The 20,585-nt window shown below is 48.3% G+C and overlaps 1 protein-coding gene across 1 annotated transcript in view; it reads right to left on the bottom strand.

Annotated features, from left to right (window-relative positions):
* LOC119386686 (2-amino-3-carboxymuconate-6-semialdehyde decarboxylase) overlaps window positions 1-20,585 on the bottom strand; it is a gene marked incomplete at its 5' end in the record, with an annotated part of 67,561 nt that overhangs the window by 27,097 nt on the left and 19,879 nt on the right. The window contains 2 exon segments of the mRNA XM_037653976.2: window positions 11,442-11,678; window positions 13,910-13,959. Of these exon segments, the coding sequence (XP_037509904.1) occupies window positions 11,442-11,678; window positions 13,910-13,959 (287 nt within the window).

The raw sequence follows: 20,585 nt of genomic DNA, 5'->3' as shown, positions 1-20,585 counted from the left end.
ACATTAGACTGCAGAGCCGGTGAAATTTCCCTGCGAACTGATCTACTACCACATGCTTGTGACGAAATGCCATCTGATCGAGTTGAGGTATTTTCCGTGTCCAGTGATGTACTTTTGCCTGCGCGAACAGCAAAGTTTGTTCCAGTTACTTCATCTCGCCCGCGTGAAGGCTTGTCCTGTGGACTGATTGAGCCGGACTACTCTAACACGCTAAAGAAAAGCCTTATAGTCCCTCGTTCACTTGTCCAACTCGTATAGGCGGTTCTACTCACGTGTGGACGGTGAACGTGTCCTCCGAGTCCGTTATTTTACCTGCTGGGTTGAAGTTGGCGTACTTTGAAGAAGATACCGCTGTGGGTATTCGTGCAGTTGCTGTCACTACCGACAAAACTAAAACTTCCCCACTCTCTGACCACTCGTCAAAGTTCAACGGCATGATCAACAAGTCGCTCCCCTCGTCAGACCAACGCGCGCTCCACGAGCTTCTTGTGCGCTATGCCTCAGTCTTTGACTTTGCACAACCTGAGCGTCTGCCTTCACCACCGCAGTCCCGCGTGCACCACTGCATCAATACTGGGGCCGCAGCCCCCATTCGACAGAAGCCGTACCGCGTCTCTCCCACCGAGAGGAAGGTGATCGACGACCAAGTTAAGGAGATGCTACAGAAAGGTGTCATCCAAGAGTCCTGTAGTCCTTGGGCAGCTCCCGTTATACTGGTCAAGAAAAAGGATGATTCGTGGCGATTCTGCGTCGACTATAGACGCCTAAACGCAGTAACGAAAAAGGATGTCTATCCGCTTCCCCGAATAGACGATGCCATAGACTGCCTACATTCCGCTTCATACTTTTCATCTGTCGACTTGCGCTCAGGCTACTGGCAAATACCTATGAACCCACAAGACAAAGAGAAGACCGCTTTCATTACGCCGGATGGCCTCTTTGAGTTTAATGTAATGCCCTTTGGCTTGTGTAATGCTCCGGCAACCTTCGAGCGATTCATGGACACGATCCTTCGCGGCCTCCGATGGGAAATATGCATGTGCTACCTTGACGACGTGGTCATTTACGGCAAGACATTCTACGAGCACAACCAACGGCTTGAAGTTATTCACGACTGCATCCGCCGTGCGGGACTGATCCTTAACTCGAAAAAGTGTCACTTTGGTGAGCGTCAAACGCTTGTCCTTGGTTTTCTTGTCGACAAGGAAGGTATCCGTCCCGACCCTCAGAAGCTTGCCGCCGTCCGAGACTTCGAGCAACCGAAGACAGTGAAAGACCTCCGCAGCTTCCTTGGGCTCTGCTCGTATTTCCGACGTTTCATCAAGGACTTTGCACGTCTAGCTCATCCACTCACGTCTCTGCTTCACAAGGACACACCCTTCGCATGGACTGCTGAGTGCGAGTCTGCGTTCAGTGAGCTAAAGTTTTTACTTACCTCTGCTCCAATTTTACGCCATTTTGATCCTGAGGCACCATCTGAGCTTCACACCGATGCTAGTGGTGTGGGCATTGGAGCGGTACTTGTACAGATACATAGCGGACGCCAACAAGTCATCGCCTATGCAAGCCGTACACTCACAAAGGCAGAACGGAACTATACCGTCACCGAAATGGAATGCCTCGCGGTAGTGTTCGCCATTCAGAAGTTTCGACCATACCTTTACGGCCGTCCCTTCAGGATAGTCACCGACCACCATTCACTTTGCTGGTTGGTTGGACTACGCGACCCCACCAGCCGGTTAGCTCGCTGGTCATTACGGCTGCAAGAATACGACTTTTCCGTCACATACAAGAGTGGTCGCTGTCACACCGATGCTGATTGTTTATCTCGACTTCCGTCAGCAAGCACCCGAGATGGGGAGGATGACTTGGACGAATATCTTTTCGGAATATCCACGGAGTTTCCCGATGCCGCCGCCTTCAAGCGTGAACAGGAGCAAGACCCTTCCGTAAGGATTCTTCTTGATGCCGCTCGGTCAGCAGCACGGAGTTCACCTTTCACCATATCCGCAGGTTTATTGTACAAGAAGAACTATTCCACCGAAGGTGCTCCACTCCTCCTCGTCGTGCCCCAGAATCTTAGGCCCGAGATCCTTCGCGCCATGCACGATGACATTACATCAGGTCACCTAGGCTTCGCTCGGACGCTGCACCGTGTGCGTCAGCGTTTCTACTGGCCCAAGCTCTGGAAGACAACAAAACAGTACGTTGCCAGCTGTGCTATTTGCCAACGTCACAAGCAACCAACAACGCCTCAGGCGGGTGCCTTGCAGCCAGTTAAGCCACCAACCCTTCCCTTTGAAAAGATCGGCGTCGATTTGCTTGGCCCCTTCCCTAAGTCATCTGCTGGGTGTCGATGGATTATAGTGTGTGTGGACTACCTGACGCGATATACTGAGACGGCGGCGCTCACTTCCGCTACAGCAGCTGACGTCTCATTCTTCCTGCTGCACTCTGTCATTCTTCGTCACGGTGCGCCGCGTGTTGTGATTAGTGACCGAGGACGACAGTTTACAGCGGATGTTGTTGAAGAACTATTACGCCTTTGTGGATCTGACTATCGGCATTCGTCACCTTACCACCCTCAAACAAACGGCCTGACTGAGCGCACGAATCGCACCTTGACCAACATGCTTGCCATGTATGTGTCCAATGACCACAAAAATTGGGACTCTGTTTTGCCATTTGTTACGTACGCATACAACACGGCGAAGCACGAAGTCACCGGGTATGCGCCTTTCTTCTTGCTCTACGCTCGCCATATATATATATATATATATATATATATATATATATATATATATATATATATATATATATATATATATATATATATATATATATATATATATATATATATTCTATGGGAAAGTTCAGTGGGTCCGGTACGTATAGAAAAACAAGACGGTGCACGTACGAGGAAGCAATATTTTATGCCTAACGTTTCGGCCTTCGTCAGAGAATGATGGCCTTCGTCAGAGAATGAATTCATTCTCTGACGAAGGCCGTGCCACGGCCGAAACGCTAGGCATAAAATATTGCTTCCTCGTACGTGCACCGTCTTGTTTCTCTCTCTCTCTCTCTCTCTATATATATATATATATATATATATATATATATATATATATAGATAGATAGATAGATAGATAGATAGATAGATAGATAGATAGATAGATAGATAGATAGATAGATAGATAGATAGATAGATAGATAGATAGATAGATAGATAGATAGATAGAAACGGTAAAAGTGTCTGGTACGTAAATAAATGCTTCGCATTTAAAAGTACCGATGCGGTCTTCTCCTCATATACGCTCTTCTTGTAGAATAGCGAACTTTAGAACATTTGTCATTCTGTTTTTTCCATCACCATACTTTTATGGACTCTCTCGCCCACTCCAATGCGGCACCACATAGTCAAACTACGAAAGGGCCAATCAGCGCAAAGACACAAGCGGATAGGAATCTTTCCCCAGAGGAATGGCCTGCGCTTCCGAACAGCTTACTTGCCAAGGAGTCCGCAGTGGGGGAATAACGGTTACGGTGCTCGGCTGCTGACCCGAAGGTCGGGGGTTCGATCCCGGTCGCGGCGGTCGCACTTCGATGGAGGCGAAATGGTAGAGGCGAAATGGTACTTAGATTTAGGTGCACGTTAAAGAACACCAGATGGTCGAAATTTCCGGAGCCCTCCACTACGGCGTCTCTCATAATCATATTGTAGTTTTGGGACGTAAAACCCCAGACATTATTATTATTATTATTATTATTATTATTATTATTATTATTATTATTATTATTATTATTATTATTATTATTATTATTATTATTATTATTATTACTATTACTTGCCAAGGAACCTCAGGAGGTGAAGCGCCTTCTGGAGACTTCACCCGCCGCTGATGACGTACCTAGGGCACATCGTCAAGTGATCTCTATGCTTCGTTCCCTCATGGGCGCCATTCGAGAGGCCCTGTTGGACATGGGGACAACGCCTGCACGGAGTGCACTCAAAGTACTGGACGCCTTGAGCCCAGTGCTTGAATGTCTTGAGTAGAGCCATGGCTACCAACCACCCTTCTTTTCGATCGGAAGTCAAGACAGCGTCCGTCATCCAGTGGAATGCGAGAGGGCTCAAATCACGCCTTTCCGATTTTCGTCAATTTGTGCACACTAACGGTTTCCCCATCATCGTCATTTGCGAGGCCAACATATCGAAACCAGTCAGATTATCGGGGTACGAAGCTGCCAGGTCCTCGACAAATGGGGCATGCAGCAAAATTATCGTTTATGTTCGGCGTGAACTCACTTATTTGCTACAGCCAACTGCGCCTGATGACGACAATCAGTATGTATGTCTGACTGTTAAAAAGAGCAAACTCATTTTTACTTTAATAGGCGTTTATGTATCGTCTTTGAGTACTTTTAATTCACGAAGATTAGAACGTATATTGGCTGTATGTCTGGCTTCATGGGTCATTATAGGAGATTTTATTGCGCATCATCTGGCATGAAGCACAAGGGCAAACGCAAGAGGACGGCGATTGGCAAGTTTCGCCTCGAATCATGGCCTTTCTCTCCTGAATGATGGCAGCCCAACGTTTCTTCGAGGTGAGACGTACGGTAGCTGCCTTGATCTTACTTTCGTCTCCAGCTCCTTCACCAGATGTGTTAAGTGGTTCTCGGATATTGAGACACACGGAAGTGATCCCATTCCTACCTATCTTCACATCAAAGGGCTCTCGAAGTGTTGTCTACAGAAGACCGTCAGAATGACTTTCAAGTCTGGTATGGAAAATGTTTGCCAAGCGGCCGGGCCTGCCCACTGGGCTAGAGTAAGCAATCAATGCACAATACAAGACGCAACGCGACCGATCGTGATTCCTTCTAAGCGAAACGATCTCGATACAGAATTGGAACGACTGCGAGCGCTTCGCCGTCGTGCGGAACGACAACATCGGCGTACCAAGTCCATACATGACCTTAGGACAGCCAGGCGATTGCAATGCAAAAGAAAATTCAGCGTCGTATGGACAGATTGGCCTCTCAACGGTGGACAACGTTTTGCCAGACATTAGAACCCCGCAAGCCCCTTTCTCAAATCTGGAGGACGGTGCGTGGTTTGTGCTGCCATCCTGAACAGCACTTTCGCTTCAAGGCGTTGGCACTCTTTCAAAAGCGACAAGACATTGAAGTTGCAGAAGATGTTTGCGCGAGGATCACCGACCAAGCGGTTCGTCCAGATCCTGTTGCCGGAAGTGCCATTCCCTGTTTCCGTGATAGCCGAATGGACCTTCCTTTTACGATGGAGGAACTCGAGGCAGCACAAGCTTCATGCAGGCGTTCCTCATCTCCAGGGCCAGATGGCATATCGTACCGAGCCTTGTGCAATCTTGGAGAGGCCGCGCGGGGAGAACTACTGCGACTCTACAACAACTCGTGGCAAGAGGGCGACGTTCCCGGCGAATGGAAGACAAGCCGATTAGTACCACTCCTGAAGCAAGGTAAGTCCCACCTGCACTTGCCTCGTATCGCCCTATTGCATTGGCCAGCTGCGTGGGGAAGATAATGAAACGAATGATATATGGCGGCCTGGAGTAGTATCTCGAACACTACACGATCTATCCAAACTCCGTGGCTGGTTTCCGACGTGACCTTTCATGCATAGACAATGTTCCTGACCTCGTTACGTACGTTCAACAGTAGAGATCACGTAAGCGACTATCTGCAGCGTTGTTTTTGAATGTGAAAGGCGCCTATGATAATGTTGTACACGAGGCTATTATCGACGCACTTGAGGTGGTTGGTCTTAGTGGTCGAGTTCTTCGATGGATTGGTAGCTACCTGTCTGCAAGGTCATTCTTTGTGTCCACCGAAGACGGCCCCACCACACTACGCTATACCTGCCGAGGCGTTCCTCAAGGCGGAGTACTAAGTTCCATACTATTCAACCTCGCCCTCATTCAACTTGTCGAATCCCTGCCAAGTACGATCAAGGTATCTATATACGCATACGACATATGTGTCTGGACTTCAGCCGTTACACGACCTCAAGTACGTGCGAGACTTCAAAAGGCTGCAACCTTGACAGCGCTCTACCTTAGCAAACAAGGCCTCAGAATAACCCAGGAGAAAGGTGCATTGGTGGCGTTCACGTGCAAACCTATGACACCCTATGCCATTTCTATTGACGGGCAGTCGATTTCTTATGCCAGAACCTACAAATTTCTTCGCATAATTATTGACAGAAACCTCAGCTGGAGCCCACACGTGGCCTACTTGAAGAAGCGCCTGACGGCCATTGCCCAGCTGCTCAAGTTCCTGGGAGGGAAAACCTGGGGCATGTCAGTAGATGCAATGTTGGAATTATACAGAGCACTCTTTCTCGGGTTTCTGAGATATAGTCTGCCTGTACTAACCAACACCTGCAAGACAAATCTTCGCGTTCTACATGCTGCACAAGCTCAGACACTCTGAGTTTGCCTAGGTCTGCCCAAATGTGCGCCAACAGAGGCGACTATTGTCATCGCCAAGGATCAACCGATACAAACGCACATTGCGTTAGAAGCCTTGATTCGTGATTCGCCCGGAGCAGTAGATGTACCAGCGAAAGGTGTAACTGTTAGCTTTAAGACCGACCACCCAACAACAACAACGGCTGCGGAACTCACAGCTCTTCGCGCTGCACTTTGTGTTGTAAGTCGCGAACAACCGCAGCGATGGTCAATTTTTAGTGACTCCAAAGCAGCCCTACAATCTCTGTTGTCAGCCCTGCGGCGTGGACCGTACGAAGAACTGGTATTCGAGATAAGACACCTCATTCATATATCATTTGAGAAGGGGCACCAAGTGACATTTCAATGGTTGCCAAGTCACTGCGGCGTGCTTGGCAACGAACATACCGATATGCTGCTCGCTCAACTTTGCAAGGCGACAAGGAAGAGGCTATACCCCTTTCAAGGTCTGATGCTGCTGCCATGCTTCAAAGGATCGCAAAGAATATTTCGCACTCAACACTGAATACCTTAGGAAGCCAAACCTATCGGCAACACCACCTAAACGAGTTGCGGCGACCTCAAATACCATCTGGACTCCGCCGAAGAGAGGCCACTCTGCTATGCCGCTTATGGCGAAGAGTGGCTTTTACGAAGTCATATTCGTTTCGGATAGGGATGGCCGACAACGCTCTTTGCTACGCCTGCGGCACCGAGGAGACCTTGCAGCATATCTTCTGCGACTGTCCTCGCTACGCTGCGCAGAGACGATCCCTACTATTCGTTCTCGCTCCTCTTCACAACAGAACGATGACACCAGAAGCAATTCTCCAATGTCATCCTGATAAGTCATCGAGAATTCAAGCAACCAAGGCATTGCTCAAATTCCTAAGGACAACAGACTTACACGAGCGGCTGTAGACTTTTTAATGATGCCGCATACCGCACAAGACTGCCGCTCTGCGCTGTGAAGTTATCTGTGTGCGTGTGGGTTCCCCTCTCTTTCTCTCTTTCTTTACTCTTCTTTCAATACCCCGCATCCCTTCCTCCTGTGCACGGTAGCATACCGGTTATGCCAAACCGGCTAACATCTCTGTCTTTCGTCTCTCTCGTTTTCTTCCTTCCTCCTAGACATAAGACGTTTTCTTCTTCAAAACTATAGGCTAATTTCGCTGTGAAAATTCAGGAAAAGAAAAGAGAAGAAAAGGAGGGCATCTCTCATCTGGCTATCAACGGAAAGTCATCAGTTAGGTATCGTGGCGTCTAGAAACAAAGGCTGGTTGTAAAATAATTTACGGAGATGTGGCGATCAATATACTTTAAAAAGGCAGCGCTGAGTCCAGATATTACGCAAGGAAACTTCGGAAATCCTGAAGGAACCACTTGGATCAGAATGGGTTCAAGTGTTTCCGCTCGCCCTGATAAACGAAGGGGGGCGCCGAATGCCAAATACCTTTACTCAGTCGTTCCTGCACCATCATTGTTTTAACTGCAGGGTCATGACCATGCTGGCTTTTGACTATAACGGCGGGCGAGGACGCCTGACGTCGCATTCCTAGAGCTGTTTACTTCCCCGCTTTTTCCCTCGAAAGCCACGCACTAAAAGAAGGCCGTTCTAATACGCACATGGTCGCTTCATTTTCATTTTCGCGTCCATTGCGAAGCCTGTTTTCTTTCGGACTCTGCCAATAGGGAGCAGGTGGAGGGGGGAGCCTAAGCTTACACTTGCCCCCCCCCCCCTCCTAAGGGAGAACCCTGCGCATGTCTATGTTGTGACCCATTCTACTGCCGCTACGGAAGCACTTAGTTAAGGCATAGGTCAAACATTGCTAGAATGAAATGTGCACCGCTCAAATGAAAGCCTTTTTTATTTTATTTTAATTCTTTTTTTTAGTGCCATCCAGACCAAAGGAGTTACGGAAAGGGGCAGAAACATTATTTTCGCTTCTCAATGCAATGAGAGCAGGTAAGCGGGATTGCTTCGTTATACAATGTTAGCTAGCGCGCAACGAAACTGATGATGATCGGTGAGTGTAACCACAGATCCTGGAAGAAGGTTCCAGGCGAGAGATGTTCTGGGGATAAATGAATCGCTGCATGTTTAGTTAGACATGAAATAACACCAACTTTATCGGAATGATAAATCATAGCCGATACATTAGAAGGGGAAGGGGGAATAAGTGTTTAATGAAGAGTAGGAACATAGTGATAGATTATGTGAAATAAACAATAGTGGAAAAGCTTACAACCAAAAGCAAGCTACCGTAGTTGGAGTGAAACCTTCATGGGTCCAGTGCTTGCGTGACAGCTGTAGTTATATGGAATGAAGCAAGCAGAATTAGCTTTGACTACTTCAAGTGCATTTGTCGGATTTGCTGAAATGGGCTCCAAATACCACAGCTCAGAGGGCCGCCACTTTACCTTTGAGAAGTTGCCTTTTGTCTATAGTTTGCAGGCCTAACCAACCATGCAGATACAATACTGGCCCGCTGTGCATTTTTTTGCCCTCTTATTCTTGTTCCTCGCGGTGTGTGTCGGATTTGATGACATCAGTTCACTCATGCTGTCGTTCTCTACTTCTGTTAATGTTACTGCAAATTTTTGTTTATAGCGATATTTGCTATTTGTGTTTTTAACAGGTTTCCACCGATACTTTGGCGTTTTATGTTTTTAGCAGGGAAGTTTTTTTGTTGTTGTTGGTGCTTGAGTTGGCGCTAGTTGCATTAGGCTTGCATGCCTGCGCACATGTTTTTGTGTGTGTGTGTGTGTACTCTGAAAACGGCTGCATCCCACGATGTCCTGTAATTGCCCACTAAGCTATAAATAAATAAATAAATAAATAAATAAATAAATAAATAAAATTTAATGAATTAATGAATGAATAAATGAATAAATAAATAAATTTGGAGGATTGGAAATGCTTCTTACAAATTTTTCTTTGGTCATAAGAATTCAGGGGATCCATGTTAAAACAGCGAAAATTTTTATTGGACTGTAATCTTACAAGGTATAGCAAAATACGCCGCTTCATAATAATCTTTCTTTATGTCTATCGCTGATCAAATCAGCCCCATTGTCGTCATGAAGATCACCGCAGTTTTCCAGAAGGTCGTTCATAGACGTACCATACTTCCGCTCTAAACGAATTGGTGCAGCGAGAAAACAAAAGCGTGAGGGCGCGCTCTGCAGTTTTGCACGAAAGGTTGAGCTGGGCTCGAAACAACACCATTGTCACTGGTGCCGGAGTCGAAATGCGACACTTCGCGCTTCCGTGCGCCAGGAAGGGTCACGACGGCGAGTTTCCCCGAATACAGAGAAATGGGGCCTCAGACCACAGCGGTCCGAGGCCCCACAGTGGTCCGAGGCTGAAAGTACGTCTGCGCTCGGATAAGCGCCAGCTGCCCAGCCCCACGCTCTCGGGCGAAGGGGAAGCCTGGCCTGCGGCCGCCGTTCGACACCGCGGGTGGTCGTCGAGCAGCGAGACGAAGGACTCGCCGCATCCTGCATGCTGGAGGCATGTTTTACACGAAGAGACAGCGTCGCAAGAACAATACGCGTGCGTGTGTTGGGGGCGGTGCCAGCAGAGTGACCCGTGGAACGTGACCTGATTGGCAAGAAACGTTGTCCCCTGTTTCCCTAGTTCTGGCATCTAGAGACTGCGAAGGGTGTAAAGGACGCAATCGAATGCAATGAGAGACGGGATCTGAAACAAACTTTGAAACTGTAAACATGTAAATAAACCTGTTGTACGCTTCATCGGCTCCTCAGTCCGGTTCCTCCAACAGCAGCTCTTCTTGATGACGAGGTTTGCGACCGCCTGCCTGGATGTGAGGAAACCAGCGTAGCCGGGAGAGCCTCAACTTCGAACACCCTGAACCCGAACGTGTCGGCCCACACAGCAACGCGTGCGCTCGCCGACCCCGCTGCTCTCGACATGGGCGACGGCTCCAGCGCCGACGACGAAAGAGATGAAGATACATAAAGATTCTACGCTTGCGCCACACAATATTCGCACAGCCGCTGACGTGACTTTTTGCCCGACATGACTGCATTGGGTGTTTTTCCAAAGCGGTTTCAAGCACTGGCATGGATTTGTGGAAGAATACTCCACTGCCATGCGGAATACCTGCGTTCGATTCCCTCTCGAATCACGATTTTTCTTTATGCGATAGTTTATCGAATTCACGTGGGTTTTTGCACCGCACGCCGCGACCAGCCTCGGAAGAGGCACTTAAGGCTTTCGCCTTAAAATATATGCGTTGTTCATGCTCCTCATATCCCAGTGTCAAGAATGATAAAATTCAGCTATCAAGAATAAAATTTAGATCACTGTTTTTTTTTTTCATCTCGTGTCTACGAGAAAGTGGGGCGATTACAGGAGAGAAGTAAACACTCATTAGTTTTAAACATTTATTTACATTAGCAAATGCTGCAGCCCACTAGGCCTGCGACGCCAGCAGTGCAAGACAGATTGAAGCGCGAGTCACGGCGAGAAAATGAATGTCCTCATTCAAAACGTTCAAAACGGGGGTGTGCGCAGTGAACTTTGGCTGTTGCACAGACAAGCACCGCTGCATTCGGGAGGCGGGGGCAGGCTCTGTTGTCACACGTGGTCGACTCCAAGCTATCACAGTTGGCATATGCCCGTTTATGCGTCGGCCGTGATAAACGAGATAGTGAATGACGGGCAGCAGTGCTAGCTGGTGCTGTTCCACCTCTGTGTCCGAAAATGAACTTTCTTCTCTGTGGCTAGTTTTTCTGCACAAGTAGTATGTGCTTGCCAGTTAGGCCGCTTGATCTGCTCTCATTATTTATTTATTTAGTAGAACGTTACAGAACGCTGTCAAATCGTATACCTGCGACTTCGAGATAAGCAGCGCATGCCCCGTTTGACGCTGTGTCAATGAGGCGTAAGGTTTCATACCATACAACGATGTGGAAATCACTCACCTTGTAAAAAGGGTCGAGTGCTCGGTCTGCCAGCGTCCATTCGTTGACGTGCGAGCCAATAATGACGCCGTGCATGCCCAGCTGGGTGACGCACCGCTTCAGCTCTTCGCAGGACAGCTGCGGACTTTGCATCGGCACGGTGCATAGACCGACGAACCGGTCCGGACGTTGGTTCACCATCGAAGCCACGAAATCGTTCTGTAGTCGGTTGAAGTCCAGCGCGTCATCGGGCTTGGCCTGCGTGATCGTGTGCGCTTAGACAGACAGCTGTCGACCACTACATTGTTCCCCATTGGTGACGAAGAGAAGGCCACATGTGCCTCAATGGAGATTATAGTCACATACAGGATAACAGACATACGCATTATCGCTTTCACTTGAGGATTAAAACAGACTGAAAGTAAAAGGTGCTTCTTTCAGTGGTGTGTTTGTGTCTTACGTAAAACACGCATTGTACTACACGATTGCGCAAGAGTTGTGAAAGTTTGACTATTTGGGATTTGCGCGAAAATTTTATGAAAATTCTAGACAGTTGCACTTTCACACCTCGTTGCGATTTCACAATTCGCGGGACATTTGAGGCTTTGGCCTTAATAAATAAATTACTTTCAGGCTATCAGTGAGCCTTCCTAACGTATTACATCCTGCCTTTTTTCCGGTCCTCGTTTTCACCTTTTGCATCCTCTGGTGGAAATAAAAGGTGATGATGACAACTAGCTATAATACGTAGAGAGACGTTAGCAATGAATGACTTCGGCATATGAAAACAAATGGGGATTTCCTCAAGCTTCACCACTACGCCAGAAATAGCTTATGATGTGCTCCTTCCTAGCATTCGGTAACTGTCTGCCGACCTCTGCAACGAGCTCCTCTTCCCATGCGACTTTTTCCCCCTTCCACCAATGAGCGCTGCGCGGTCTCCTCAGTGGAACTACTTTATAGGTGACCACTGACGTCAGTAGCCTAAATTGTCTCTCAGGGAGCCAGTCAGCCGTCGCTCAAACGCATTCATATCTCAAGTATTTTGCCCATCCGCCGCGTTGGTCTAGTGGTTATGGCGCTCGACTGCTGATCCGCAGGTCGCAGGATCGAATCCCGGCCGCGGCGGCACACGGGCCTCAAGCATTTTCGATAGAGGCGAAAATGCTTGAGGCCCGTGTGCTTAGATTTCGATCCTCGTTAAAGAACCCCAGGTGGTCGAAATTCCCGGAGCCCTCCGCTATGGCGTCTCTCATAATCATATCGTGGTTTCAGAGCGTTAAACCCCAACAATTATAAATATTTCGCCAGTCGAGTGAGTTCATAAATGAAGTGTTAACGCGCGAGCATAATCGCTACAGAGAAATCGAGTGGCGAAAACGAAGTTTCTTGGTTCACAACGAAGTTTTAAGGTAACGGTTCTGTCTTCAAAGCGAATAAAATGGTGGTCTGCGCGTGCGCGCATGTCAAGTAGATAACAAGTGCGGAGCTGGATCCTTTGTGAAGAATGCGCTTCAGGATGTGCCTCAGTATTCTATTGGGAAAGGCACGGCTAGAGCCGCTCAAACATGAGCTTTGACGACGAGCGAAAATAGGTGGAAAACATGAAGAAACGAACGCCCGGTGCACTCGCCATTCAGCAGCGTCTTCGCGCACTTCCTGCTCATGTTTGTAGTCATTATCCGATACGTGCGCCAAGAAAGCAACTACAAGAATTCGTCTTTGTCTCGGCATAGGCGCACGAGAAAGGTAGTCCCAGCAATGAAATCACGGACGAAACACGTCCTCGAGAGCCACCATCAAGATCTGTGGCGAAGGCGAGTAGCGTAAGAACTACCAATGTCGTGTAGGCTCCGTCAAAAGGCAGATTGAAAAAAGGGCCTCGCAAAAATATCAGCGTGCCTGCATTCACAACGAGCCCTTAAAATTACAGTACAAGAGGCAATGGCTACTTGGCTACTTAAACATCTCCAAAGCATGCTCAAACTTTCGAAGTAGGCCAGCTGCATGGTGGAGTTGTGGCCAGGTAAGTTTACAGGTCTTATATCGTACCTAGGATGAGACCGTCTTAAAGCCGACGGGCATACACAAGGTGGCCTTGTGTTTATTGTATTTTTGAACTCGTGCATGTGTTTATTTAGCGTGAATGTGACTCTGCATAGACGGGCTTTCTTTGACGATTGGACGAACTAAATGAGCCTTGAAGGAACGCCTCCTATGAAACAGGTTTGCGCCTTGCTACCCATTTGACGACGTGGAGCAGTAGTATGTTTTAATTTAGTACATGTTAAAGTAAATTACATTAAAGAATTTCATCGAACAAGAGAAAAAGAAAGAAAAGGAAGGGTGGAAAGGATAACAAAAAAGAAAAGAATAAAGGAAAATTTCACAAGCTTTTTGGGACCCCGTCCCCCTCTGCTCTTTTTTCCAGTGCTTTCATTCATTTCACAATGGCACCACCTTAATTTGGTAAGAATGAAGGCACATACCGAGTAGCCGAACAGTACCGGTGTGGAAGACAGAGCTTGAACTGTGACACCTGCGCAAATAGAGAGGTCGTCCTGAGTCAGTTTAACGTGCGCAATAGAGTACGTGTTTTGCCTTTGTGACAATTTGGCTTTTGCTACCTGAAAGCTAATTTATCCACCTGTCTCATCCCAATAAGCACCTAGCAAATGACAAAAGAGACTTCCATCTATGAATGAAACTCGCCCAGATTTCCGTTCTCGTATGGAAAACAGTTTTACAACGATACTGGACAACCAGGCTCCCAAATGCTTTATTATTGGTTATCTAAAGGACTCGCCCGTGTGATATCCACAGTGATGATGTAAGTGAGCATAAACTAAAGCTTTATGTATGCTCCGTGAGTAGCGTAAGTCCAGTTATTACAAGCGGTCGAAGAATTCACAAAAACATGGGCCATGTCATAAGGTCACAGCTTGGCCGAAAAGGCAGTAATTATAGCGATATGTACGATATTCAAATAATAAAAAATATTAGCGAAGCTTGCACTAAGCCGCACAAGGCTTGGAACAGCGAAACTGGACGATTCAAGACTAATCTGGTTGCTTCTAGGTTGTTTCAAGTCCTTAGCTAGGTGATGCAGGTTGTAGGTTGCTTCTAGGTGTTTGCTAGGCTTTAGCTAGGTGATGCTAGGTTGTTTCTATGTTTATTCCCAGCGCAGAGAGGTTCGACTTAAACCACATACAGTCGCAGATACGACACCGCTGTCCAAACTCCAGAGACAGAAACTCGCGCTGAAACCGAGCGCTCGCACCTCTCATAGATCTACAGGCACGTCGTCGTTGGCGTAGACGTTCCATCGTTTCGGGGCCTTCTCGAAGCCGCCGTTGTCTTTCCAGTTCACTAGTATTCTCTCGTTGTACGTATTCGGGTTCTTCAGATCGCCGTTGTCGCTTCGCAGCCATTTGTTGGGTTAACTGTTGCCTTCTTCATTTTCAGTGGACCGGTGGTGAGTAATGGGACTTACCCAATTTCCTTGCCACACCAACCTGTTCCTTTGCAGCCATTTGTTGGGATAACTGCTGCCCCCTTCTTATTTAGTCGATCAGTGGCACATACCCATTTATGATGATGATAGTTTTCTGAATCGACTCACAAGGAACAATTTGCTAAACTGCTTCGCTGTTAAAATGGAGCCAGCTCTACAGTTGGGTGAGGGTCTCACCCTCACCCATCTTTTACCCGAAAGATGGGTGAGGGTGAGACCCCCTTTGTCAGGCTCACTCTCACCCATATTAGCGCGCCTCTCATTGGTTCACCCTTTCCCAGAGCCTCGACACTTCCTCTCTTGGCGCGCCTCTAATTAGTTCACCCTTTCCACCAAGCCTCCCCTTCGGCCATCTTTGAGCGCCTCTCAATAATACGCCTTTCCGCCGAGCCTCGCTTTCGTCGATCTTGGCGCAGCCCTTCTTCGTACCGTGCCGCACTCGCCGCACCGCAGTGCCACGGGACCAGCGCTACGCCATCAACGGGCGGGGAAGCCTCGACTCAGAACAGCTTCGCTGTTCTTAGTCGGGGGGACGCTTGGGGACGCTTAAGCTTCGCCTTTACGAGTTGAACGCTATAGCGATAGCCGGCCTTATCCTCATCGCGTTCTGGTTCGTTTGTCACTATGTTCAGTCGCCGAGCCAGACAGCCAGCACGTGCGTTCATCGCGCGTCTGCAGAATCTCGTTCCCCGACGCCATCACGTGATTGCTGAGACAGTGTAAGGGGGAAAGGCCACAGCGTCTTACCCAGCCCCTTACAGAGGCTCGAACGCGCCAGCGCGTGCCAGCACACATTGTTCCCGAGTGGACGGTCGCCAGTGAAAGGACGGACACAGCTCCGAGCAAAAGCTGCTTCGCATCTAAAAACTTCGTATGCATGCCACTGGGATTCGATCCTGAGACCCCTCACTTCGCAGCGCGCTGCTTTAAACAAGTCGGCCACGCACCTTCGGCTGTGTAGCATAACAACGGCGAGCTATTTATATACACTATTTAGCACTAACGGCACGCAGATCTCGGAGGTGCTTCAGTGTGCGTAGCATCACCCACGAGATTTCCCGAAGGGCGTGCATTAAAGCATCGCTCCTACGTTTTCCTTCAGTTTGAAAGCTGCCCTTGAGATGCGCACTAAAAAGTGGCCCATTTCTGTACCCACTGACGATGTGGAACGCCGAGTAAACAGTGCGTCGAACGCCACCGCGCGGCAGGAGACGGTGAGGGGTCACTCCACGTGCCGCAGTTAAAAAAAGAATGTCTAAGCGTTGGGTTATAGCGCGCTGCTCGAACATGGAGAAGTAACAAGCATAACAGTTGTTAGTTCGTGCTCGTCCTGTGTATACCTGTGCGTTCTTTTCGAGTGTCGTTTCTTATGTTTTATTATTTGCATCCATGGCGATTTTTCGGTCACGGACAATGATGATTTTTCGCTCACAACCAACGATGCCAATACCGACACCGAAATGTCTGTGAGACAAGATCTAACGCTATCGCGTTAAAATGCTGTATTGTGGTCATGTATATTGGTGTAAAGATTGACGTAATATTAAAATTAACGAGCAGGTGTCTGTGCGCACAGGCAATCACGAACACATTTCACTTGATCAGCGTGAGCGCTGACTTTCTCAAAAAGTGGCGGGATGAACAGCACATAAATAATTGAGCAAGCGCTGAACTGTTGGCGCGTGGAGTGTCATTGATGCCGGCAGGGACCGCACACGTGAGGTGACCAACCGTCTTGATGGGTCGCTTCGTGCGTCACATGACTCACCACGCTTACAACATAGGGCAGGCGTGCATACTTTTACGGCATTTGCGGCGCGGAGCAACGGCCTGACCTTTCCAAGCCTGGTTCACTATAGGAAACAGCCGCTTCAAGGGAAACCGCGGCCTTTTGTCGTCCCGATGCTCACCTCGTCCGCCCTTGGTCGCTCGCGCTCATCATCTCCAATTCCCCCACAGCGCGCCGCGCGCGGGGCGCGATAAGAGGTAATCTCACTTGAATTTTCCACAGACCACCGGACCAACTGTCGCAATAAAATAGTGGCAGCAGTTATTCCCTTACCAAACACCACGAGAAACGAAAAAGCTGCAGGCAATGAAAATATCAACATCAGAATACTCTCGGCAGGCAAAATGTTTCTCAGCACATTTTGGCGAAATGATTGTGCGCCCAGTTGGAAGGGCAGATAAATTTTCTGGAGGCCCTACTCAGTGTATCTTTGGCAGCCTTTCTCGCTAATTCAGTTTCATGCAAGGCTGTCGCACGTTTCTATAGACGTCAGACTGTCCAGGCGGCGATGCGGAAAACACAGCCACCAGCGCTCTCATGGTAGCTGGCGCTAACTGGGTAGTGCAAAGAGAGCTGTTCGCAAGCGAATCTACATAGACCACAATAGACCGTCCTATTTCGCTGGTGTCGAGGCAAGGTTTCCTGAAAATCATAATAATAAAAACCCCAGGCCTGCGCTGAAACCGCAGCACAGTCACAGCGAAAGCTGGAAGAGCGGCGTTTCTAAAGCACCGCTGTAAGCTCTCTTGGGGCTACTAATACAAGTACACTAGCAAGGTACCCACTACGCCATAAATCACAATTTTTGTGAAGTTCGGAAGCACCTACTAAGCCATTATCCGTCATTCTGCGGAGAAGCGAGGCACCAGCTACACGTTTGTAAGCATTATGTGCACTTTGTTGACGCGACGACTGATGACGATGAAGAATTATGGCTCAACCCTTTGTAATGGGTTGGAAGCTTTAAACGGCTCACCAGTTATGTAATTTGCATTGGGTGACGCCCTGCCGCTATGTCCCTCTCCCGCCATACTGTATAACATACGTTGACGTGGGAGAGAGAGAGGGGGGGGGCGAAGACCTTTACTGAGACCCCGAGGAAATGGATCATGCGCTTATGGGCTTGGTAACTAATACAAGTGCACTTGCGAGGAACCCACTATGCTATAAATCAGTGCAATTTTTGAGAAGTAGGAAAGCAGGCATTATGCCATTTTTCGTCATTCTACGGAGAGCCGTGGTACCTGCTAAACGCATGTAAGGCATTATGCGCACTTTGTTGATGCTGTGCCTGATGACGATGAAGAATTATGGCGGAGCCCTTTGTAATGGGTTGGAAGCATTCAACAACCTTCTCGTTGCGCAATTCGCATTGTGTGACGCCTGATTACACAATTCGCGGTTTGCGACGCTCGGTGTTTAGTTTACTCTTCTACCACGCTATATTGCATATGTTAATGTGGTTCCTTCCCGACATGAAGCCTGTATAGGACCTTTTTGCAAAGCAGTCTCAAGCACCGGCATGGCTCAGAGGTTGAATACTGGGCTCCCACGCAGAAGGCCTTGGTTCGAACCTCGTTCCATCCTGGAATTTTTTTCTTATTTCGTTTTTTTTTTCTTATTTCTAGCGATAGTGGTTACGGACACCGGCGGCGGCGGCGGCGGACAACTACGGCGCCAAAAACGGCCGGTGAAATGAGCTCATAACAGCTTTCGCTGTAATATCTGGGGTATAACGTCCCAAAACCACGATATGATTATGAGAGACGCCGTAGTGGAGGGCTCCGGAAATTTCGACCACCTGGGGTTCTTTAACGTGCACCTAAATCTGAGTACACGGGCCTCAAACATTTTCGCCTCCAACGAAAATGCAGCCGCCGCGGCCGGGATTCGATTCCGCGACCTTCGGGTCAGCAGTCGAGCGCCATAACCACGAGACCACCGTGGCGGGGCGGTTTCCTGAAAATCAAGGACCTGGAAAGCTCCGTCTGCCAATCCACGCTTCAGAAAAGTGGGAAGCTCATCACATCGAACTGCGGGTGCTATGCAAAAAAAAAAAAATGTTGTAGTTATTACAGCGCGATACGACTCGCAAGTACAAGCGAGCATCGCACGGCATCGAGTCCGAGGCAAGCCCTGCGACGTCCATTCTGTACCGCGCCTAAATGCGTTGAATTTGGGTATATACAGAATAGTGTCAAAGCGATGAAGTATAGATACGCGATCAGTTTAGTTAGCTATGTATCTTATCATCAGTGGTACAAAGCTCGCTTTATCAGGGACGAATGGCCCCGGCGATTTTCACCTTTTCAGTTGCATTCTCTTCATCTCTCGCTTCCAGTGCGTTCGACTATGTTATTACGCATCCTTGAATGTTCTGTTGACGTTTGTCTTCCGTTTGTGTGTACTACAAATGGGGATGCGTGCGTGTCTATTTTCGCAGGGTACAATCAAAGGTAGAACCATGGCCTTCGATATTATTTCCGGCATTTGCGGAGGCCACGGGCAAAACAAACCTGATGGTGGTCGCGACCAAGATTTTGCGATTTACTTGTATGACGCACGTGTTAGTAAATACTAGTTAAAGCTCCAACAATTTAAATTATGGGAGGTCGCGGTGTGCGGGATATTTATCACGCGTCTTCAGCCTGCTAGTGGCTCACTCCGCGTTACACGGCGCGCATCGTGGTCAGAGGCTCTGCTGAACTTCACAGTCAAGGTTACCACGTTCTCCGTCAGGGATACACAAAACAATAACAGCAGAGACACATTATTATCACACTTTTTTATGCAACTGGCTGTGGAGAACGGGAGTAATTCGCTCACCCGACACGTTCGCAACGACCCACATCCAGCGCTCTCGCCTTTCTGCTTCGTGCGACACCTATGGAAATAGGCAGAACTGAGCGTTATTCAGTCCATTACGTCCATCGAAATTCACAACGCAACAGTAACGTCGATGGCGGCGTTTCTTCGTAGCGCGCGGAGCTCTCGCGTCCGCTTTTGTTTTCGCCGTCGTGCAGGCGAGTGATCCCGCAAGCACTCCATGTCAGTTCGGCGGCGCGTCCTACTAGCGGAGAGAAATACGTAGCTCTCCTTCTGAGTGCTGAATGCGCAAACACACGAAATATTAAGCTCAATCGTTGTTTAGCGCTCGCTAGTTGCACCTGGTTCCACAGCAAACTTTGCAAGGGTGTCGGACTTTGCACATACTCAATACTGCTCCGACAGGTGGCGCCAGGCGTCTTGCGAAACTCCAGAGTCTGAAGTCTTTAAAGCTTTTGACGAGAAACAGTATTTCCATTCCAGAATTTTTCAAGTGTAAAACGAAAATTCACTTTCTTTTTTAACTCACACTGAAGCTCTCATTAGAAGGGAATGGATTCTGCCTGCTGGAGATGTCTGTGCGAAAAATCTTTGGCTGTAACAAAATCATACGCAGGCGATGAGCGGATGCTGATGATGAGACGCTACGGTGGAGAAGGTGGTGCGAAGAAAAGAATGGATTGTGTATAGGATAAATGCAGGTCTCAGTTGTAAGAAAAAAATGACGAGTGCGCAAGCATAATATAACACATGACCGCTGTCTTATCCCTTCGTTTGTGCGAGCTTTCGTTATTTCCTATGCTGCGCTCTAACCTTTATGGTGAAGACATATTTTAAAGATAATTGAGCGTACATATAAGACCGGTTACATAGCAAGATATAGTGCTGATATTAGGTGGATGGACAACTCAAGACAAGCGCGTAAGCCGCTTATCGCGTGGACATAAATGTGCATGCGCTCCGGAGTCCACATGGCTGTGATAAATGTGTTGAAAGACTGTAGCCATTGCCGCTATGAGCGTGACTGTTCCAGAGA

The sequence above is a fragment of the Rhipicephalus sanguineus genome, chromosome 3, assembly GCF_013339695.2.
Source record: "Rhipicephalus sanguineus isolate Rsan-2018 chromosome 3, BIME_Rsan_1.4, whole genome shotgun sequence".
NCBI lineage: Eukaryota > Metazoa > Arthropoda > Arachnida > Ixodida > Ixodidae > Rhipicephalus > Rhipicephalus sanguineus.
This window is presented reverse-complemented; position numbering and strand designations above follow the sequence as displayed.